General features: G+C 41.0%; 2 protein-coding genes and 2 non-coding genes across 14 annotated transcripts; 2 read left to right on the plus strand and 2 right to left on the minus strand.

Moving 5' to 3' along the window:
• Positions 1-228: 228 nt before the first annotated feature.
• On the plus strand, positions 229-11,218 carry ZNF846 (zinc finger protein 846). 11 transcript variants are annotated; one of them, XM_064480249.1, is made up of 7 exons: positions 229-595; positions 2,809-3,025; positions 3,593-3,681; positions 4,323-4,449; positions 4,902-5,003; positions 8,496-8,578; positions 9,240-11,218. In XM_064480249.1, exons 2-7 carry the CDS (start codon positions 2,956-2,958, stop codon positions 10,212-10,214), a joined length of 1,446 nt encoding a protein of 481 aa, XP_064336319.1. In that variant the 5' UTR covers positions 229-595; positions 2,809-2,955; the 3' UTR covers positions 10,215-11,218. The 11 variants fall into 11 exon arrangements, with proteins under 11 accessions (XP_064336319.1, XP_064336320.1, XP_064336313.1 ...); XM_064480250.1 differs by having other exon boundaries at positions 4,902-4,988; XM_064480243.1 differs by having other exon boundaries at positions 230-595; positions 9,069-11,217.
• Positions 11,219-18,710: 7,492 nt separating this feature from the next.
• On the minus strand, positions 18,711-19,653 carry LOC105087657 (olfactory receptor 7D4). The gene has a single exon (XM_010978364.3). The coding sequence runs from the start codon at positions 19,651-19,653 to the stop codon at positions 18,715-18,717; it is 939 nt and encodes a 312-aa protein (XP_010976666.2). The 3' UTR covers positions 18,711-18,714.
• A 393-nt stretch (positions 19,654-20,046) lies between these two features.
• TRNAV-AAC (transfer RNA valine (anticodon AAC)) lies at positions 20,047-20,119 on the minus strand. Its single transcript has one exon. It is a non-coding gene; the product is annotated as a tRNA-Val (tRNA).
• A 443-nt stretch (positions 20,120-20,562) lies between these two features.
• TRNAI-AAU (transfer RNA isoleucine (anticodon AAU)) lies at positions 20,563-20,637 on the plus strand. Its single transcript has one exon. It is a non-coding gene; the product is annotated as a tRNA-Ile (tRNA).
• The last annotated feature ends 2,414 nt before the right edge of the window (positions 20,638-23,051 follow it).

Consider the following 23,051-nt stretch of genomic DNA (forward strand, 5'->3'; position numbering starts at 1 on the left):
ATACGGAGCTCCTGCTTTGGATCCAGGTCCAACCGCGTCCAACCGCAATCCCTAGCGTCTAGAAGAAGCGGCCGCGTCGTCGGGCCCTGTCCCTGCGGCAAGTCATTCCGTCCCTGCGGCAAGTCATTCCGACCCTGCAGCGCCGCAGGCCCCGCCCCTTATGCTTATCTTGGGGCGGCCCCGGAAGTGGATGTGCTTCCGGTTTACATCTCACTAGCGCTTCTCGCTGTGGCGGAGATAGGTTTTCTCTTCTGTCGGCGTAGGGTTTCGGCGCTCAGCCACTTCCTCTCCGGCCTCCCCGGAGAGGAGACTTTCGGAGTCGCGGCGCCTCCTTCCATCAGCACCCCGTGCTCGATGCTTCCCGCCTCGGCCCGTCCCCGAGCCTCTGCCCGCCCGCTCCGCCCGCGCGGGTCTCGGTGGTGGCTCTGGGTGCCCTGTGGAGGCGGGGCCTCTTTTCCTTCCGCTGTGCGCCTTTCTTCAAAAGCTGCCAAAGCAACCTTTGTGTCTCTTCCCTAGAAGGAGAAGCATTTACGTTCTGGTAAACGGCCCCAGCGCCCTCTTCTCCTCACCGACCTGGAGATTGCGGCGCGTTCTGGTGAGCACTGGACAGAAATGCGCTGGCTGTGGGCATCCTTATTGAAGCTTAATAAATTTTTCAGGTGTTATCTTGTTGTGGGTTGACCATTTGTTCATATTTTGCATAGCTAGTTATCTCTGTCTCTACGTCTGTAGTGAAGTGTTTATGATAAACTCTTGAGAGTAAGGAGACTGAAATAAGTTGCAGGTATGATATTTGACCTTTAATACTTGGTTAAATGCCTCACATGTAAGAACAAAGGAGTTATGTAATAACGGCTACAAATTAATGCCCAGAATAAAAACTCAGTAGGAAAATGATCAACAGGTTTGGATAGGCTCTTTATTAAAGAAAATATACACAGAGACGACAAATACATGAAAAGGTGCTTGTTATCATTGGCATCCAGGGAAATGCAAACTAATATCACAATATGATAGTATTACACACACTGAATAGTGTAAAGTAAAACTAAAAAGAGTGACAGTGTCGAGTGCTGGTTGAGATGCGCATACACAGTTAATGGAAACAACATTTTTTAAGAGTGTCAACTAAATATGATCTGTTGATAACACAATAGTAATGCAGGCACATGTCCACCAGTTCAACTTAAGCGCTATTTATAGCATCATTTGAAATATCCCTAAATTGGAAATAACTCAAAGCTGATTAAGAGAATAGTGGATGAATTGTTGAATATATTTTCTGTGGTGAACTCTTAAGCAAAGAGAAGGACCAAATCACAGGTAGATAGATGCAACAGGTCGGATGAAACTCAAAAACATATTATTGAATCAAGGAAGCCAGACATGAAAGAATGTATGCTGTTTAATACTGTTTCTTTAAAATTCAAAAACAGGTAGAATGGCCTAGAGTGTTAAATGTCAGGGTAGTGGTTTCAATTGGGAGGCATGGAGTTAGTGGTCTGGAAAAGTGACAAGGAATATGTCTGAGATGCTGAATATGGAAATATTCTATCTCTTGTCCTGAATGGTGGTTACCTGCAGCTGATCATTTCTTAATAGTTCATTGAGATTTTTATTCATGATTGCCTCCCTTAGTTGTATGTATGCTGTAATTCAATAAAAGAAGTTCAGGAAGTGAAACTAAGTGTTCTACCACATAAAGTTGAATGAGAAATGCAGAAGTAGAACAAAATGTACTGAAAGAATGAGTAACAATAAAATGAGTAATTAGTGGAAAAAAATAAAACTGATCGTTAATATGAAATGGTGAAAAGATGAAAAATATATTTATATAATAGCCTTTGTAGTTAACTGTGAGATAATATGGAAAGACTTCAATTTCAACGTAAAAGAAAAACAGTGACATGATTCAGACCCTGTGGAGTGGCAAACATTAAAGATATATTTTCGATCTCCCGCAGGGGGGTACCTCCTGCAGGGGTGTGGGGAGAAAAAAAAGTATTTTGAGTTTTTCTAAAATCATGATACTCAAGTTTGGATGTCTTTGGGTCAAAATTGGAACACGAATTTTTTAAGTAAGTGAAATATCAATGACCACAGTCCTTGGAAGTGGTTATTTTCCTATTCTGTATTTTTCTTACCCATAACCAGTCTTATCTCTGTATCGGGAATGTATTTGTGTATGTGTAATACTCCTCACACTTTGATGGGATTGATTCTTTCTTTAACTGTATTGCTCAACACTAACGGGTACTCAATTACTTGTGTATTACTTGCTTTGCCCAATTGAACTGTGAGATCCCCAAGAACTGTTCCCTCCTCAGTACATAGTACCTGGCCTGGCATAAGGAAGGCCCTAACTAAATATTTGCTGACTGAATGAAGGAGTAAGAGACAGAGGGAGACAACATTTCCAAGCCTAACCAAGCTCCAGCAGGGGGTACTCAGGGAGACTTCTGATTTCATAAAATCTGTTGCATTTCTCCTCTCCATTATGCCTGGCAGAGGGTCTGGACTCAATTCTGACCGTGTTAGGAGTAACAACCACCGCAGGAGGTCAGGCTCTTGATACACCAACCTGTGTCCTCACCTTTTGTAACTGGTGATTTTGGGCCAATTACTAATCCTCTCTGAATCTCAGCTTTCTTGACTATTAAATATCCAATTTAAGGAGTTGTTAGGACAACTAAAGGAGTTTATATATTAGAACTACTAACAGGTGCAAAGTAAATGGCAATTCTTATTATTAATATTTGTATGATAGGGTATTAAATTTTTAATGGCTGTCATATGTTTCATCTACAGAGAGATGTTTGATGATTGAGGAAAAATGTCTGTTGCTGAATGATTAATGTTGCAAACCAGTTACCCAAACGTTCTAGTAGACAAAGAGAAATTGAGATCAACCTCTTAATTTATTCACAAGCTTCTCTGGAGTGATCTGAGCAAGAAATGGAATGTTCTGGAAACTTTCACGATCAGATTCCCAGGATGGCAGCCCTTGATCTGACTCAGGTGTGTGGTGAGTCCTTGTTGGTGCTTCTTTTCAAATCATTTACTTCCTGTAGTTCCAGTGCTCAGGGGTTGAGAGATCCTGCACTGGCCATATAAGAGGGATTGAAATGGCCAGAGTCAGAATTCACATTCCTGAGATTTGGGATTCAAGAAGGCATGTGTGCACTTTTTGTGGGGATAAAATGTTCATAAGTTTTATTGTGTCTGTCAAACAACTCTGCCTCTCTGCACTTTTTTTTTTTTTAATGGAGGTACTGGGGATTGAACCCAGGACCTTGTGCATGCTAAGCACAAGCTCTACCACTGAGCTCTACCCACCCCCTGCCTCTCTGTACTTTAATTTGTATAACTCTGAGATGGAATTTTTAACCTGTTCTTCATGAGTAGCAAGATTCAGGAAAACATTTTCTCGCTTTGAGTAACTCAGGGTGTCACATTATGACATATTTTGTCGTATTATGGAGGTAATGTGTTTGTGGTGTGTTCTGTGCATGGCGTGGAACAGTTTATAGGCCTGCGATTGTTGGAATTGGATTGGCTGTTCAGAGTTGATGCCATTCTTCTTCTTTCTGAGGTCTGCTTTCTTGGGACCCATCCTGTCTTCACAAGAGGAAAACCAAGGAGGCACGGATGGTGGCTGAGTTACTGATGGGTTCTTCTCAGGCAAGTGGAAAGAGGACCTTTCTTCAAAATGTCATGCTTGTTTCTGTCAGGTAGCCATATCTCCTTGTAATGTCCCCAAGCTTTTTAAAGCATTTAATGGCCCTGCTCAGGGAATGACTCCCAAGTGAATTTCTCCAGGACCATGCCATCTCAGAATATACAGGAATTACATGAGATAGGATTCTTTTATCTCAATATTTATTAATTCTTTCTGATCCTCAGTCATGCTTGTTGGCTTACTGTCTTGCTGAGTGTTATGACAGATCTTAAGGAAGGATATGAAAGTATCTAATTTTTAATCTCATGGTATCTGTGTGTCACTGTGTAAATAATTCATCTGTTATTAGATTTTACAGAGTGCTACATTGTGTTCAGTGCTAACCACAGCTTATAAATAGAGAAGGGTAAAGCAAGAAGAGCCCACAGTAAAGTTGTGGTGAAATAAGTTCAGTCATGAGTCAGTGATGCTGGTAAATCAATGTGACAATGTGATCAGGCAGCATATATAGCTAGAGAGGAGAGGTCTGGGCCCAGGAGCTCTGTGGCCTTCTGGTCTACCCTCCTCAATCCCTCGTGCATCTTTCTGAGGACATCAAAGGAGATGGTGTTTAGCTGAAGCCAGCATGTGTTTGATGGTTTAGCACTTAGTGACCTTCGAGGATGTGGCTGTGAACTTTACCCAGGAGGAGTGGACTTTGTTGGATCAAACACAGAGAGATCTCTACAGAGATGTGATGCTGGAGAACTACCAGAATCTCATGGCACTAGGTGAGGCTGGCATTATTTCTTCACTGAACCCGTTATGAAATGAATGTTTCCCAACTACCTTTGCTGTCGAATGGGAATAATGTGGTAAACAAGACAGACTGAGTCCCTGGCTCATGGGCCTTACTGTCTAGAAGATTCTAACCAAGAAAATGATCTTTATTTCCTTTAGGGACTAAAAATCTTAACATTTTCAGTGTGCATGAGGTCGGACATGGTTTTTAGGTCTTAGAGATCTCCAGTCATTTGAGGGCACAGAGAGAGAATGTGCTTGGAATTTTGTTCCTTTTTAAAAAGTTTGATTGCATTTGCTTAAGGTTTTGCGTGATTATTTTGCCGTTTTTAAGTTAAACTTCACTGTCTTCAGGAACCCTGAAGGCTAAAGTGTTGGTTCCCAGTTCACGGACATGTTTTTCATGTCTTGCAAGTTCTTCTTCACGTATTTTTCCCTGAAGCAGGGTCTGAATCATGCAAACCCCATCTCAACTCTCCTTTGGAAGGAGCAGAAGAGCTGAGGAAAAGAGCAAGAAGAATTCTGCAGAGTGAGTTCATGGCAGGTACAGTTTTATGAAGAGCAATGCTGGTCTGGGAAAGAGGGCCTTTGGAAATGTCACTCTGCAAACTGAAAGGTAAATTCTTTTTTCTGAGAAGACTGAGGCCATTTAATATTATTATCTTTTGTTTGTTTTTGAGGGGGAAGGTTTATATGTTTACTTATGTTAGAGGAGGTACTGGGGATTGAACACAGGACCTCATGCATGTTAAGCATGCACTCTACCACTTGAGTTGTACTCTCCTCCCACAAAGACTGAGGCCATTTGGCTTCTGAGTTGCCTCAGGAACTTTCAATTCCCATTTACCTATAAATTCCATTGATCTTCTCAACCTCACAAAGATCCATCCAGCTTATTTGAAAATTTCATTATTTACAGGCAGCCCCCTTCATGATTCTTTCATATATTGCTTTCCTGATTCTGTCATCTTTTTGTTTACCATCAGCTTTACTTTTCCAGAGTATTATAATGCAGTAAATTACCTACAGTTTTGAAACCACATCCTTATCATTGTCAAACTCCTAACACAATCAGACTTTGTGGTCTATCTTTCCTTTTGTTTCATCATTTTTATTATGTTTCCTTCATATTAAGAAAGACATACGCATGGGCCATGTGCTTTTTTTTGAGGTAAAATGCATAGAAATCAACCATTTTAGTGAATGTAATTCATTGGTATTGAGTACATTTACAGTGATTTTTAGGTCCACTTCCAAAGGATACTGGTATCCATTAAGCAGTCATCTTGCATTCATCTGTACCCCGAATTCCTGCAACCACCAATCTACTTTTTTCTTCCCGTTTGTTTCCTTTCTTGTTTATCCTTTATGGTTTTACCTATTCAGTGTATATCATATAAATGGAATCATCCAGAATGTGAGGTTTGTGTCTGGTGTCTTTCACTTGCACAGTGTTTTCAAAGTTCATCCATGTTATAGTATGTACTAGTACTTCACTCCTTTTTATGGGTAAATAATGCTCAATTTCATGGCTATTTCACATTTTGTTTATCCAGTTATATGTTGATGGACATTTTTCCCCCCACCTTTGGCAATTGTGAATACTCCTGTGAACATTTGTGTACAAATATTTGAATACCCATTCTTAACTCTTTTGGGTAACATACCTACAAATAAAATTGCAGGGGCATATGGCGATTTTATGTTAAATTTGTTAAAGATGACCAAACTATTTCATACAGAGGATGTATCATACTACAGTCTCATCAGCAGCGTAGAAGAGTTCCAGTTCCTCCATACCCTCACCAACACATCTTATTTCCCTTTTTTTAAAAAAAAAAAAACCACTAACCATCTTAGCAGGTATGAAATGGTATCTTATTGGGGTTTTGATCTGTATTTCCCTAAAACAAATGATGTTGAACATCTCTTTATGTGCTTCTCGGCCATTTCTGTTTTTCTTTGGCGAATGACTCCTCTGCCCATTTTTTTTACCTTGGGTTGTCTTTTCGTTGTTGTAGGAGTTCTTTATGTACTTCAACAGTGGATCCTTATCAGATATATGATTTGCAAATATTTTCTCCCGTTAGGTTATCCTTTCACTTTTGAGAGTGTTCTTTGATGCCCAAACATTTTAAATTTTGATAAGGTCCAGTTGATCTATATTTTCTTCATTGCTTTTGGTGTCAAGAATAAGGATAGGTTGAGATTGCACATTGTCAAATCCAAGGTTGTAATGGTTTACCTCCATGTTTTCTTCTAAAAGTTTTATAGTTTTAGCCTTTACCTTAGGTTTTTAATCCAGTTTGAGTTACTTTGTGTATATGGTGTGAAGTAGGGGTCCAATTCCATTCTTTCGCATGTGGATATCCCAGCATACAGTTGAAGAGACTGTTCCTTCCATTGAATGGTAATGGCACTCTTGTTGAGAATCAATTGATCCTAGATGTGCTGATTTAGTTCTGGATTCTCAGTTCTATTCCATTCATGTGTATGTCTGTCCTTTTGCCTGTATCATATATTTTCAATATTGTGTTTTTCAACTCCAGAATTTTATTTGGTTCTTTTTTGGAATTTCTAGCTCTTTATTTATAATCTCTATTTCGTGAGACACCATTCTTCTGGTTTCCTTTAGTTCTTTGTCCGTGGTTTCCATGCCCTCTTTAAACGTATTTAAACAAATTGGTTTAAAGTCTTTATCTAGTAAGTCCTATGCCTTGACTTTCAGAGATAGTTTCTGTTAATTTTTCTTATTTGCATACTTCATATTTTTTAGTTGAGAATGTAAACTTTGGATATTGTAATGTGTCAGTTTGGAAATGTGATTCACCCTTCTCCCTGGGATTTGCTGTTGCCTCTTACATGGATTGCTGATGTTTGTTCAGTGGCTTTTATTAATTATTTTTGTTATACATTCTATCTAGTACAGCCCCTGAAATCTATATTCTGTTACCTTAGTGGTCACCTTAGAATGACAAAAATTCCTTTAACACCTGAAGCCAAGAAAATAAAATTTTAAATTCTCTTTTAGTTTTTGACATTTGGCTCTGGGTTGGGCCACTACTTCAGTGCCTAGCCAGACTGTTTACAGCTCTTCCTTATCCTCCCCTTCCTGCTTGAGTGGATCTTGAAAGTCAGCCAGCGGTAAAGGTTTCTGTCCCCTCCGGCCTTGCTGAGCGTGAATCTAGCCCTGAGCTTGCTTGCAGACTTCTCCATTCTCTGGTAGACATTAGAGTTTTTCAAAGCCCCTATTCACCCACATATAACATTCCCAGTTTGTTCCTCCCAGGGCTTTTCAGTCCATCTACCATTTGTCCCAACCATTTTCCCTTCCCTCAGGCTGCTGTGGCCAATACTTCATGTCTAGACACTTTCAGCAGAAGCTGCCTGTGATCTGCCTCACTCCAGGGAGCTCTCTGAGTTGGGTGAAATAAAGGGGAGCCCTTGTGAGGGCCACTGTTCTCCCTTTGGCACCAGCAGCTTGTCCAAGGAGTGCATCCTGCCATCTCCAGGGCTACAGCTGACCTGGAGAGTGTGGCTGGTAGAAGGGAAGTTAAAATGCCACAGTGCTCTCTTGGTGAAGTACAGCCACTTCTGTCTTCCTTAAGTGTTCACTTGGTTGTTGTATATATATATATTTTACTAGATTCCAAATTCTGTGAGAGCTGATGCTGATCGGTTTTGTAAGCTTGTTAGTTGTTTTCTGATGAGAAGGAATCCTGGAGTTTCTTATCCTGCCGTATTTTGTGATATCATTCTCTGTGCCATATGCATTTTTGTTGTTGTTGTTTTCATTTTTTTTATCCTTATTTTTTATTGAAGTGTAGTTGATTTACAGTGTTAGTTTCAGGTGTACAGCAAAATGATTTAGTTATACATATACATACATATACTTATGTATTTTCCATTTCTTTTCCATTATGGCTCATGATAAGAAATCAAATATAGTTCCCTGTGCTATATCTGTGCCATATGCTTTGAAATAACTTTATCCCACAATTTTTCTCCAACTTTGAATTTTTCCACTTTATTTCAGAATCGGATTTGCAGCTTAAAACCAAAGGTTCCGTGCCTCTTCAAGATATTTCTGTGGAAAAAACATCAAATGGAATACAATTGGTAAGATCTCCAAGAAGTAATTTTTCCCCTTCATATCAGGACCAGAAACACAAAGTCGAGAATTATTTGAGATAAACACCATTTACCCAAAGAAAGCAGGGTCTATGAAGAGATTGTCTGAATGTCAGCAATTTGAGGAGCATTCTAAACTTACTTCAAACCTGCTTCTCTCCTAGACATCCCACATATAAAATCCATATATATGTAACTCTGATACTCAGTTTTTGAAGCACAATTTAGTCTAAACAGTTACCAGAAAAACTCTCTAAGATGCTCTGTGAAAGTAAATATAATGCAGGGTCCTGGCCTCATGGCTTATTCAATTTAAAATAGCTCAAAAACAGAGCAAGAAATCTGTACACTTTATGGCAATGGGAAAAAACTATTATAATGTTTCTAATGCATAAAAGTCCCACAAGGCGGGGGGGAGTTCTGTTATTATAATGAGTGTGAAAAAGTCCTTAGTTATTATTTGTACCTTAATCAATAGGAGAGCAGTAATGCTGGACTGAAACCATACGGCTTTAACCTGTGTGGAAGAGTATTTAGAGAACACTCGTTTCTTATGACACACATGAGAACTCACATTAGACAGAAAACTACTAAGGGTCATCAGAGTGGAAAAGCCTTCAAAAAGAACTCTATTCATACTTTACTGAAGGAAACCAGTGTCAGGGGGAAAACTTCCGAGTGTGTTCAACATGAAACAGTCTCCGGGCAGCTTTCAAATCTCACTGGGCACCAAAAAATGCAGACAGGAGGGAAAGTGTGTGAATGCAAAGATTGTTGGAGAACTGTCGTTAATCAGTCGTCGCTGAAGGTACGTAGGCGATACCACACTGGAGAGAAGCCCTGTGTGAGTAAAGAATGTGGGAAAGCCTTCACTCACCTTACAGATCGTCTTGGAATTCACAGTGGGAAAAAGCCCTACTTGTGTATGGAGTGTGGGAAAGCCTTTACTAGATCCACAGGACTCATTTTACACATACGAATTCACACCGGAGAAAAACCATTTGAATGTAAGGAATGCGGGAAAGCTTTTATTCATTCCTCCTACCTTACAAAACACGTAAGAATTCACAGTGGAGAGAAACCATATTTATGTAGGGAATGTGGCAAAACTTTTACTCGTTCCTCAGGACTTGTCTTACACATGCGAACACACACTGGAGAAAAACCCTGCATATGTAAGGAATGTGGGAAAGCCTTCAATAATTCCTCGATGCTTAATCAACACGTGAGGACGCACACTGGAGAGAAGCCGTATGAATGCAAGCAGTGTGGGAAAGCTTTCACTCAGTCATCAGGCCTTACTACACATTTAAGGACTCACACTGGAGAGAAGGCCTATGAATGTAAAGAATGTGGGAAGGCATTTGCTCGGTCCACAAACCTTAACATGCACATGCGAACACACACAGGAGAAAAGCCGTACAAGTGCAGAGAATGTGGGAAAACCTTCAGGTACTCCACATGCCTTAATATTCACATGCGAACTCACACTGGAGAGAAGCCATATGAATGTAAGGAATGTGGGAAAACCTTCACTCAGTCTTCAGCACTTGCTAAACACCTAAGGACGAAGGCATGTGAAAAGACCTGTAAATGCTCCTTGGACCTTGGTATTCACATCTGAACTCATCTGGATAAGGACTTTGTGAAAGTAAAAATGTGAGAAAGCTTTATACTCAGTTTTCATCCTTACATGCTGTGTGGGAACTTACCTGGGGCAGAATCTGAATTCATATATATAAGGTGTGTGGGAGAGCAGTGCTCGTTCCCACCTTCCAACATGTGTAAGAACTCACGCTTCAGAGGAAAACCTAGTTATAAGGCATTTGGACAAGCCTTTTTGTTGTTGTTCTGATGTTAATTTTACACATCTGAAATTACTGTAAAAGCCATTTGAAGGTAAAAATGAGATACAGCCTTAAATTATTTCACATGCTTTAAAAGCACATGATAACTCACACTGGGGATAAGTCATATATATGTAATGAATATGGTAAACCTTTACTTAGTGTTAAGGCCTTAATATCCACAAAAGATTTTGGCATAAAACCTTATGAATGTGAAGGATACAGGGAGACCTTACACTTACTTTTCATATCTTTTAAGAACTCAACATTAAAAAAAACTCACAGGACAGAGATGCCTTCTACATTAAGAAATCTGAGAGGTCTTCAGAGATTCCTGAAAGCTTAGCATATAAGAAGACTCATGAATGTAAGAAACGTTAAAAATCATTCTTGTGATGGGGACAGGGTATAGCTCAAGTGGTAGCATGCATGAGGCCCTGGGTTCAATCCCCAGCATCTCCATTAAAAGTAATTAAGTCAATATACCTAATTACCTCCAACCCCCCCCCCAAAAGACAAGGGGAAATAAACCCCTAGATATTGGGGAATGAAGTAAAGATTACATAAATTCTATATATGTTTGTCTGTATAATGTGTATATGTATAACATTTTAATATAAGTGCATAATAAATGAATTATATATATTGTGTATAAATTGCAAATTAAAACAGATCTATGATTTGACCAAATTGGATATTAAAACTAATTTATATAAGTTAACGTAATTTTGATGTATGAAGAAACTGTAATAAAGTTTATATACTAAAAAGTGTATAGAACAAAAAGATTAAAAGTGCATTAGTTGACTTTTGCACCTCTACAAGATAATTTGTAAATTAATATTTGCTGAAATGCACTGGGGTCTTAGCATGTAATTAACCTCCTCCACCTGGGTGGGGACCTCAGTTCCCCACAGAAGAACTCAAAGATATATTGTAATTGTATATCGAATGAGAAGGAACTAGGGCTCTGTTTTATTATTGCACTATTGTTTGACTGCTTGTCCTCCAATCATTAATTACTGAGACCTGTTCAAGGGCAAGCGTTATGGCCAGGCTTAAATCACAAAATGACTTAGGCCAAAATGGCTTCTCTTATGGAAAAAACAAAAAAGCTAGGTCTGGCTTTTTTCCTCTGAGGACCCCCCCAACCCTATCTGCCTACAAACTTAGTACGGAGGCCCTGGACTTTATGGTAACACTGGAAAAATAAAAAACGGAAATACATACTGTAAGAAGAAAAACATAAAGGTTACAGAAAAATGTCACTAGTTTGAATACACAGGGAAATCAATGATTAGCATTTACCACGGTGTCCAATGTAAATAAAAAGAAATAAGGGGAAATAAAGGTTAAATATAGGATTGATCAAATGGAGAAGACAGACCATCTCAGGTTTTTGTCAGGCTTACCAATCTGAGAGAATCATTCTAAGGGCTCTAGGAAGTTGAGGACTGGCAAGTAGAAATGCTTTTGATGAGTAAGGTGGGGTGGGTTGGGGGTTGTGAATACCCAATCCCAGCCTCTCCTTTCAGACCTTTAAGCCGAGCCTTGGGACTAGACCAACCCCACTTCCGGGCCTCGGCCCCGCCCTCCACTCATAGCCCCGCCCACAGGCGTATTTCCAGCCGCAGCTTCCATGCTCTGGGCCTGTTTCTACCTGCAGTCAGCGCTCTGAGCAGACCCCAGGGCCACAGTACCTGCGGGCAGCAACTGCACTCTCCCTGCCTGCTGTGGTTGAACTTGGTTGGCAGCCAGAGCCCCGGAGCCCCGCCCCCAACGGCGGGGCAGGAAGCGGAAGTGGCGTCACTGGTCTGCAGCGGGTGTTCCTGCCCCGTGCTCCTCCTGCAGCGGGTCACTTTGGGCCTCCTGCGGTTCAACGTGTTCTTGGTGAGTAACGGGAGGGCTCAGGGATGGAACCGGGCGCCTTAAAGGACAGGTTGGGCCTGGTCCCCCAAGGGACCTTCTTAGAGGAGCCTGGCCCCTCCGCTCTAGTCCGCCGGGACGTGAGCCACCCCCCCCCTCCCCCGCGTTCAGCTGGGTTGGACTCATGGTAAGGGCTCTTCTGTGGGGTGTTGTCCTTCACTGTTGTTGATGTAAATAAACAATAAACAATAATAAGAATAGGGAAGAGTTTTTTGAACCAAACTGTGATCTAGCCTGGAAGCCCGTTTCCCAAATTACTCTGAGGCGCTGCTCCAGGGAAGCATGGCTTCTGGCACAGTTGTATCATCTTGTCAGAACAAAGAAACATAAAAAAGTCAGGGATACAATTCTTCAGGGTTTCAGAACAAAGAACAAAGCAGCACCTACACGGGTGAGTCAGTACGGCCTTGGCACCTGGGAAGGAAGTCTTACCAAGGGAGTAGCAGCATCCGTGTCCCGGGAAGAGGGGCGTTTAATCTTTGTTTTTAACATGGGCATTCTTTATTTCTGGTCATTGTGCACTTTCCTTTAATAATTAAAGCAGGTGTACAATATATGTTTGATAGATCACAAAAGGCTATTTTAAAATATGCTTAAAATTCAAGTTAACTCATGTATAAGCTAGAATGGCTTCCCTCCATTTCTCACTGTGCTTCCTTATTCAAAAGCCTCCAGTGTGTTTTTTGTGACCTTTCTCCATGAGGAAAAGAATTTCCACTGTTCAAGTTCTCCAGGTATTGCGAGCCTGGAGATCTTGCCGTGTTCCTCTGAGTATTAGGGAAAGTTGCTTTAAAGGTCTTCTTTTCGTATGAAAAAAAAAAAAGGTTTCATCTGAGAATTTGGTTTTGTCTTTGTGCGTTTTTATTTTTGAATATTACATAGAGGTAGAAAGATAAGATACTTTCTCAGGTGTCAAGGGTATCCATATTTCTGTATATAAATATAAACGTAACGTAGATCAGAGATCTTTCTTCTGAAAAAAACACAAGAGTACTTAGCTATCTCATCATCTGAACTTTCCAGAGTCAAAACGGGCCTCCAGGAGATGTAGTGGAGGTTTTATGACACTAGTTCTAGAATGAGGTGTTTGGACTAGGTGTATTTTCCCCCACTTTTTTTTTTTTTTTTTTGGTAAAATCTTAAACCTCAAGAAAATGTGACTATCCAGTACGAGTGTTCGTTGTAGTAGATTCACTTATTATGGGAATTTTACATGTTTGTTCTCCCTGTAGACTTACAAATACATTTTATGGTGAGTTTTTTTGTGAGTAAGTTGAAAATAAATTGCATATATGATACTTTAAATTACTTTGTAATGATTCTCCTAAAGATAAGGGCATTATCCTACCAAAATCACAATACCATTATTTGATGTATGAAAAGTAAAAATCATAATGTTTTCTGATATCTGCTCTAAAAAGCTAACTTCTCCACATTGTCCCAAAACATGTTTTTGGTTGGTTTCAAACAATCAGGTCTATATATGGCGATTGCTTATGCCTTTTGCCCTTTTTTTTAAACCTAGATCACTTGCTATTGTTTGTCTATTATATTCATTATACTGACTCTTTGAAGAGTCCCAGGCGTTCTTTTAGAAAGTCACACAGTTTGATATTTCTTCTTTTATTTTCAGAGCACATTTAAGTTTTCTTTCCTGTCTTATATTTCCTGTCAGTTGGTAATTGGGTTCAGAGCAGAGGTTGGGAAACGTTTTGTCTGAAAGGGTCCAGATAGTAATTACTTGATGCTTTGTAGGTTATAAAAGTGCGGAATTAGTCAGCTTTGCCCTTGTAGGGGGAGAATAGCCAGAGACATGAGGAAACAAATGGGCATATCTATGATCCAGGGAAACTTCGTTTACAAAAACATGCCTCATCATATTAAGTGGAATAAGTCAGACAGAGAAAGGCAAACATCATATGATAGCACTTATGTGTGGAATCTAAAAAAAAAAAGAATGATGCAAACCAGAAATAGACTCACAGACATAAGAAAAAGTTTATCAAAAGGGGAAGGGTTGGGTGAGGGATAAATTAGGAGTTTGGGATTAACCTATACACACTACTATATATAAAATAGATAAACAATAAAGACCTACTGTAGAGCACAGGGAACTGTATTCAATAGCTTGTAATAACGTGTAATGGAAATGAATCTGAAAAAGACTGTTTCAAGTAAGATAATCACAGAGTTGTCAAGCAGGAAAGGCTAGTCTCAGAAACCAAAGGGCTTGCTACTTCTCTGATAAGGGAGGTTTAGAGTGTCTTGAGCTTCATCTGGGTCCATGTAGAAGTCTCCATTTCAAGTTTCCTATTTAACTTTTCCTGATCAGTACCCTAATTTTCACATGTAAAGTGTGAGACTGACTTTTAAACTATGGTTGAAAATTGAATATTGCATTTGATTTTTAGCAATATCTTCCCCGTGTGACCACAAGAAATGAGTTTTTAAACTGTCATAGGATCTCTCTGGTTCATGACTTTGACTTGGGCTGCAAGACAGCAGATCTGAGCTTGTTCTTTTCTGGGCAACTACATTCAAAAGACTCACAAACATAATCATAATGATTGCTGTACCATTAAATGTAGCATTCAGTGGTCTCCCAAGGGAAGATCTGTGTCATAATAGACCATAGAGGTATCTTGACTATTATGATTCTGTGAATGTCATTCGTATTAGCAAGGCACTCAGCTTTTTGTTCAAGTCCAAAGGCTTGTTCAAACATATTCTCAATTTACTACATTGTATCCAGGGATCACTGTCCTTCTCAGGTCTCTATGAGTCTGGATGAAATCAGGAGACAGAAATCATACTTTGATTTAAACAGGAGAAGTGTAATATAAAAATGTAAAGAGAAATTCTAATACTTCTTTTTTTACTTACTCTATCATTAATTTAGGGAAAATTAGTAGGGTAAAGTAGTAGAAATTGATGTAGAACCCCATCATTTTCAGCCTCATAGCAGCTAAGAGACCAAACGTCTAGGACTGCAGCAGGGAGATGGTGCTGGCCCTTCATTACCTCACATGGAGTGACTTGCAAACACCTCCAGCATTTCCAGTTGCCATTAAAAATTCTAGCACAAAACCATGACCTAGACTGCCATCTCCAAATTCTAGAGTTTATGAAGAGTATTTAAGGAATGCTAAGCATGTAGGGGGGCCTTCTCCCCAAGAGTGGACTTCAGACCTTGTTGGAGAAGGTGCCATGGCAGCCCTTTGGATGTGAAGAAGCTTGCTAGGTGGCCAGGAGGAAGCACCCCTCTGGGATGCAGAAGAGCCATGACTGGTGGGCAGATGTGGAGAGGGAATTGGGGTGCCACTACCAGCGCAAGACCCAGAGCACTAAGTGTCCATACAAGGAGGCCGTGAGAGACAAGTGTGCAGGTAAGCTGAGGCTGGTGTGAGTGCTCGGAAGAAGACTGTTTCTCTCACCCTTCCATTCTTAGAGTAATTAAATACATTTCTGAAAACTGAGATGTATATTATGTTATGAACAGTTATTTAGCTATAATTTCACTGTGCTTGAGGAGTGGTGTGAAGGATCTCCATTGTCTGTTGATCGCCAATCTTTTGGGGGAAGTAATTAGGTTTATTTTTAGAGGAGGTACTGGGGATTGAACCCAGGGCCTTCTGCATGCTAGGCATGTGCTCTACCACTGAGCTATAGCCTCTCCCTTATACTACTCTTTGTACTGGAGACATTGGCATCCAGAACAGACATGGTGGTACCCATGATGTGCAAAAAACCAATGTTTCCAAAAAGAAGCTGATTCTAATGTCAGCGTTGCCAAGAAGCATTACTTGGACACAGAGGTCATTATGATGAGAGATTCTCTTGCTCCAAAAATATAAAAAAATTAGATGTGTATCTACTCAGTATTGTTGCAAGTATACAAAGCATTGCTTGACAGAAGTGGAAGAAGAAATAGGCACATCCAAAATTCTGGTGAGAAATTTTAATACATTTTCCCCATATTGTTTCACTAAACATTAGAGGAAGCTCTAATCTAGGAGATTTCCAGAGTGTGCAGGGATATTTGGGAATCTCAAGGTAGAATGGAATGACTTCCGGGCAGTGGATGTGGGAATTGTGGTCCTCCCTAGGTGCTCCTGTCTCCTTCCTTTTCTCCTAGGTGTTCTTTCAAAGGACCCTTTCTGCTTTCCTGAGGAAAAGAGAGAGACAGATGGTGGCTGATTGTGTGAGAAATTGTCCTCAGGTAAGAAGTTATCCTTCTACAAAATGATGTACTGTGTCCACCAGATGGACACATTTCCTTCTAGGCAGGCCTGTCTCCTGAGCTTCTTAAATAAAGCCATTGGAGAACCGAGTCCCTGATGAGTTCCCTCCCACAGTGGAGGCTCTTATACTGGTGACAGATTAGCCTGAATAATCTTAGTATGTCAATAATTACCTCCTAATATTGCTTCTCATGATGGTGACTGCATAGTTTTAATTTTGCTTGGTGCTCTTACATAGTAAGGAAGATGATTGCATTTCTCGAAAAATGTATTCATTCATCAGCATTTACACGTGTCTCCAGCTGGGTTAGGACTGTGCTGCAAAAGGGAAATAAAGTTCTTTTAGGCTCATTGTATTGAGATAAGTTCATGTGTTACGTGCTCCATTAAAGCCACGGTTGGCGGATACCAATCACAAGTGAGTGTGGAGAGAGAGAAGGGAACCCAGGACCAGTGCGTCCCAGGGGAGATGATGAGAGACCCTGAATCCCTCTGTTGCCATTGGGTCTCCCGTCTTCATTTGCCAGTGAACATTGGTGTAGTTTTTAATTTACTGAAGCTAGTGTGTGTGTGATGGCTTAGGATTCAGTGACCTTTGCTGATGTGGCCGTGGACTTCACCCAAGAGGAGTGGACTCTACTGGACCCCTTTCAGAGAAACCTGTCCAGAGATGTGATGCTGGAGAACACACCCATCTTAGCTTTGGTTCACCAGAGGCAGATGCCGAGCCAAGGATTCACGTACAAGCGAAGGAGCAAAGGGAGCCCACGGAACACGGGTTGGAGAGAGAGGAGCAATACAGGGAGGACAGTACATCGATCACGCTAACCTTCAGGCGGCTCCCACGGCGACTGAGCAGGGTTCGCATCCTCTAGGGAAATTCTGGAAGGTGGCACAAAACCCAAACTTCAGGGCCACCCTAGCTAAGGGGTGGAGAACGCGGTGTGCCCCCACCTCTCCATCAAGAATTGGCCCTGGTGGCGCAGTGCTTTGTCACTTGTGCCATCACGCACTGGGAAACGTGGGCTCCACGTGGTGCCGACAGAGGCGGCCAGGCTGGTACGCGATGGAGAGAGTGAAAGGATCCCAGGGAGTGCAGGAGAAACGGTGACCGCTTCTGCTGCTCCGTCCTTCCCTGCAGTCTCAGTTCTATCAATCTTCTCAGCAAAACGTGCGCTAAGTTCTGAACACATCCCACAAGTGTGTAACTGCCATTCCGACTGGCACCTCCATAGGGTGCTCTCCCCCCAAATTAAACCGTGGGAGAAAAGTTTTTTTCTATTGTATTCACTATTACATGTTTTGGGATCTTAGAATGTATCTTAAAACTGTGATGATGGGAAATGAAGGTCCAGTGAAAGAAGGTAGTGAAGGATGTAAGGAAAGAAGGAAGGAAGGCAGAGAATGAGGCAGTATCTCACTTATCCTATGCCAAGTATTACTACGAATTACTGAATGAAGCCGCTTTCAAATCTAGACTCCTACTCTTGCAGTTGAAAATCAGGTCACTGTTTTCAGGTAAAGTTTCATAGCAAAGTTAGGAATGTGGGCTCGGTGTCAGGTTTCCAGGTTAGAATCCATCCCAATCTCAATCTCTTTGAAAAATGGGGTACCTCAGAGAAACTGTCTTTAACAGATGTTGTCAAGATAACATAAAACATACACATAAACCCAGAAGAACGGCCTTGATACTTGAAGCACTTGTCTTATGATTATTGTGCGATTTTCACTCCATTTCTTCCAGGGAAAAGCAAACACACAACAAAATTATGGTGAAGAATATCAACATTGGAAAGGATAGTTTGGAGGAAACCATGCCACATGTGATACAAGTTCTCCAAGTCTAATGTGGGAAATCGCCGGATTGGCTGTAAGAAAACTGGCCCAAGACAGAAATGTATGGGCTGCAAATAGGAATGAAAAGTTACAAAGGGCTCACTGAGGAGGTTGCTTGAGGAGAAACTAATGCAAAAACAAATAAAAGTCACAAGTGCGTTGATTATAGAAGAAATGAAGCATGTCTTAGGGGAGAAGAAGCAGGATATTCAAGTTCACAGCAGTTGTCTTTGCGGCCTCACAACGTCCACTTAGTTCTGAGGCCCGAGGCCCGTCACGGACAAGGGGCTCCTCGACCGAGCAGCCTCCCCAGGGCCCCCTTCACATCCTTGTTCCTCAGGCTGTAGATGAAGGGGTTCAGCATGGGGGTGACCACAGTGTACATCACGGAGGCAGCTGAACTTCTCTGGGGAGAATGGGTCCCATCAGAACTGAGATAGACCCCCAGGCTTGTCCCATAGTACAAGGAGACCGCAGAGAGGTGAGACCCACAGGTGGAAAATGCTTTATATTTCCCCCCAGCCGAGGACATTCTCATCAAAGACAAGGCAATTCGAGAATAAGAGAGGAGGATCCCAGTGAGGGGAAACACACCCAGCAGGGCAGTTGCCACAAACAAGAAGATCTTATTGACGAGGGTGTCAGAGCAGGCCACCATGATCATCTGAGCCAGTTCGCAGAAGAAATGTGGAATTTTAGTGCCAATACAGAAGGTCAGCCGCCTCAACAGTAGAATGTGAACCAGGGCCACCAAGAAAATGATGAACCAAGACATTAGAACCAGGAGACCACAGAGGTGTGGGTTCATGATGACCATGTAGTGCAGGGGGTGGCAGATGGCCACAAAGCGGTCATAGGCCATCACAGTCAGGAGGAAACCATCCATTACAGCAAAAATCATAAAGAAATACACCTGAGTGAGGCATCCTGTGTAAGAGATGTCTTTGCTCTGGGCTTGGAGGTTCACTAGCACCTTCGGGACAGTGGTGGAGACGAAACAGATGTCAACAAAGGACAGGTTGGAGAGGAAGAAGTACATGGGGGTGTGGAGGTGGGGGTCAGAGCTGACGGCCAGGATGATGAGCAGGTTCCCGAGCACGGTGACCAGGTACACGGACAGGAATGCTCCAAAGAGGAGGGGCTGCAGGTCAGGATGCTCTGAGAGGCCCAGGAGGAGGAATTGTGATTCTTCTGTGTGGTTTCCTGCTTCCATGTAGCTGGTGTGTCTGCTGGGGCAGAAGGCAAAAGCATTATTCAGTGAACAGCCAACTAGCATCTCAGCTAGTCATCACCTTTATGATTCCACCTTTAGGCTGATGTCCTTCCAGTGCCAAGGATTCACTCAGTCAGATGGTAGACCATTTTCATTTTTAATCTAATTATTAGCCACTTTTAAATTTAGAAGAAAAAAAATAAATCTATTTACTGGTTCTAATTCTTTTTTTATCTTTTTAAAAAATCTTCTTAAAAAATTATTTTTCTTCTGGGCCACCAGTAAGGGCTCACCAATAAGGTCCCAATTCTCACAGCCACTTCGCCCTTCTGTTTTTTTTCCAGGGGAGGGAGAGGGAGGTAATTAGGTTTACTTATTTATCCATTTTTTTAATGGAGGCACTGGGGATTGAACCCAGGACCTCATGCATGTTAGGCATGCACCCTACCACTGAGCTATACCCACCCCTCTTTCACTGGTTCTAATTCTATTTGAAGCTATGGACATAAACCAGTTTCGTCTATAATATGACCTTTGCAAAATGGTTGAAGATATTTAGAAACTTTTCTTTATGACCTCCATTCTTTCTTCATGCAAATAGCCCATTAATTGTTATGAAGAGATGGATTCTCAACTCAGAGAAACTTAATTCTACGACCTGATGCTTCCTATTGTGATAGTTAACTCTCAGATGCCTTAAGTACTTTATTATTATCTTTTAATTTCTAAAAATGTGGTTACTGCTATTACCTTCTTCATGAGGGTTAAAAATGCCTTTGTGTACAATAGGATCTGAATAAATGATAGCTATTATTATTACTAAGTTCATCACATGCCTGAATATAGACAAAAAATAGAATAGTAAAATGAAATAAAATGCATTCATATATATTTAAAAAGAATATCAAGGGAGAGGGTATAGCTCAGTGGTAGAGCGTGTGCCTAATATGCACAAGGTCCTGGGTTCAATCTCCAGTACCTCCATTAAAAAATAATAATAAAAAATAAATAAATAAACCTAATCACCTCCCCCCCAAAAAAGTAAAAAGAATAATAAATCGTGAACAAGTAATTCCTGCTCTGGGAATAAAACTCTATCTGGTTAAATCTAGGATGTTTGCTAACATAATTCATCTCAAAAATAGGTAAATGAAGAGGAATCATAACGATAATCACACTCAAAAATTCGTTTGAGAAAATGTAAGTCATCACTGGTGAGCAGCCAGGAGAGAGCCTCTTGCTAAATAAAGAAAATAAAGACAATTTCTTAATCCAGTGAAGGTTAGGTATTTTAAAACTGCAACCAAAGGATATTCTGCATGAAAACACTAAAATATTTGCATTAACTTCATGAACAGGACAAGGCTGTCTACTCCAACTTCAGTCACTCCATATTCTCTGAAACACTGAAAGAGAATGCTAAAATGAGAAAATGATTTTAGCCTGAGTACCAAACGTCAAAAATAATTACATTGTTTGAAAACAAATTTCTTCCGTATAGCACAGGGAACTATATTCAACATTTTGTAATAACCTTTAATGAAAAAGAATGTAAAGATGAATATATGTATATATATGCATGGCTGGGACATTGTGCTGTACACCAGAAATTGACACATTGTAACTGACTACAATTTTTTTTTAAATTTAAGAAAATAAATAATTACATTGTAGATAATATTGTGGATACAATACGGTGGATAAGATGAAACAGCAACTTCAGTATAAAGATATTAGGTCCTATTAGGAAGGTGAATCTGCCAACAAAAAGTAGTTAGGGAATCGAATAGAAAAATCCAGTCAGGGGGAGGGCATAGCTCAAGTGGTAGAGCCATTCTCAGCATTCACAAGGTCCTGGGTTCAATCCCCAGTACCTCCTCCAAAAATAAATAAACCCAACTACATCCCCCTTAAAAAAAAAAAAGAATAAAAAAGAAAAATCCAATCACATGAGGAACAAAATAGAGAATAAGAATACCTTATGCATAGCAAATCTCCAGTGAGTAGTTGATAAATAAATGATTGCACAGTGGAAATCTTTAAGAGGAGCCTACAATTATGGGAAAGTTTAGAGAAGAGGTAGAGACTCTTTGGGAAATAACTCTTACTGGAGAGAGGCTCTAGATTCCAAAAAGAGAGAAACAGGACTGGTTTCAGTAGAAATGAAAGTACTTGCAGACTACACAGACTTCACCATCACGGACTAAATAAATACTGGGCTATTCTAGTCTCACTGTTCTAGAGGTAGAGTCCAGTACCCACTTTCTCTCTTCTTTTTCTTCCTACTCCACCAGCCTTTCCTGGGACACAGTCTCCAATGGTTATCACTGAATCTTTCTCTTCTCTGCACTGTGTCCTGGAGAAGCCCATTTGGGTTTGCACCGAGGCTGGGGTAAGAAAATTACAGGAAATGGGCAACAGGGACATGTTATTATCATTGCAAGGGTTGAATTCTCAGGGCTCCTCATTAAATAAATGGTTCTAGTAACTTTCCTCTCTCCAAACAACTCAGCTCCCTTGAGATGCAAAGATAAGAGAGTGGAAAATTTTCAGCCAAAGTTGCGTATGTGTGGGCAACAGTGGGGGAAGAAGTTATATTCTCCCAAGAGAAATTCTTTCTTTGGTTTGAATTAAAAGTGACAGGATATCCTCTAAGGAATGATTAGTTTCTGTGTGAACCAAAACATGGGAGCCTTTGCTGATATTAGGGAGGGCTCCATATCTTACCTCTAAATGGGGGGGGGGGGGCAGGGGCTGCAATAATCCAGGTAGACTGAATTGAAGACTGAGTATTGAGAAAATACATGTGGCAAATGTGACTCACCTGTAAAATTTGTCAGGGTAGGGGAAGACAGAGGTAAGATACAGCCTTCAGGGAGTTCAAATATGAGAGAGTTAGACCCAAAATTGTATGGAAGGTATGAGAACGCATTTAATTTTAAAGAGGATGATAATATTTAGTGCAGGCATTTGAATACACAGGAATTTCTGGGTATACAACTCGCAAGAGGCATTATACCCTCTCAGCCAACGACAGTCACAATGTGCTGTATCTCCAATTTGTAGGATGTGGTCCCAGGATTGGAAGTAGAAGTGATCCTGTGTAGGTCACGCCCAGTAAGCCATGTGGGAGTTTGTGCTCCAGGTCTCCACATTTCTGGCCAGTGCAGGTTTGGAGGTCTTGACAGCTAAAGAGACAACAGTTCCAGAGACACGGCCGAAGCCCCACGGAGCTTCTAGCTGTGCTACTGCCTGACATTGCAGGATCTTCGTGCCAAGAATAGGAATCATCCTGCATCCCTGGTGAGCAGTGTCACCATGTGCCCGTGGCAGTGGGCACGCACTGGTCCCCTGCTGCGCTCAGTCAGCAGCGCGGAACAGGAGCAACCTGAGGGCAA

Source organism: Camelus dromedarius, chromosome 27 (genome assembly GCF_036321535.1).
Source record: "Camelus dromedarius isolate mCamDro1 chromosome 27, mCamDro1.pat, whole genome shotgun sequence".
Classification (NCBI taxonomy): domain Eukaryota; kingdom Metazoa; phylum Chordata; class Mammalia; order Artiodactyla; family Camelidae; genus Camelus; species Camelus dromedarius.

Excerpts from the sequence above, each read along its gene's own strand:
- ZNF846 (XM_064480243.1), top strand. The coding sequence starts at position 2,956 with ATGGAATGTTCTGGAAACTTTCACGATCAGATTCCCAGGATGGCAGCC. Across the intron at positions 3,026-3,592 it reads TGATCTGACTCAGGTGTGTG|GTCTGCTTTCTTGGGACCCA; the intron begins GTGAGTCCTTGT and ends CTTCTTTCTGAG. Across the intron at positions 5,004-8,495 it reads GCAGAGTGAGTTCATGGCAG|AATCGGATTTGCAGCTTAAA; the intron begins GTACAGTTTTAT and ends ACTTTATTTCAG.
- LOC105087657 (XM_010978364.3), bottom strand. The coding sequence starts at position 19,653 with ATGGAAGCAGGAAACCACACAGAAGAATCACAATTCCTCCTCCTGGGC.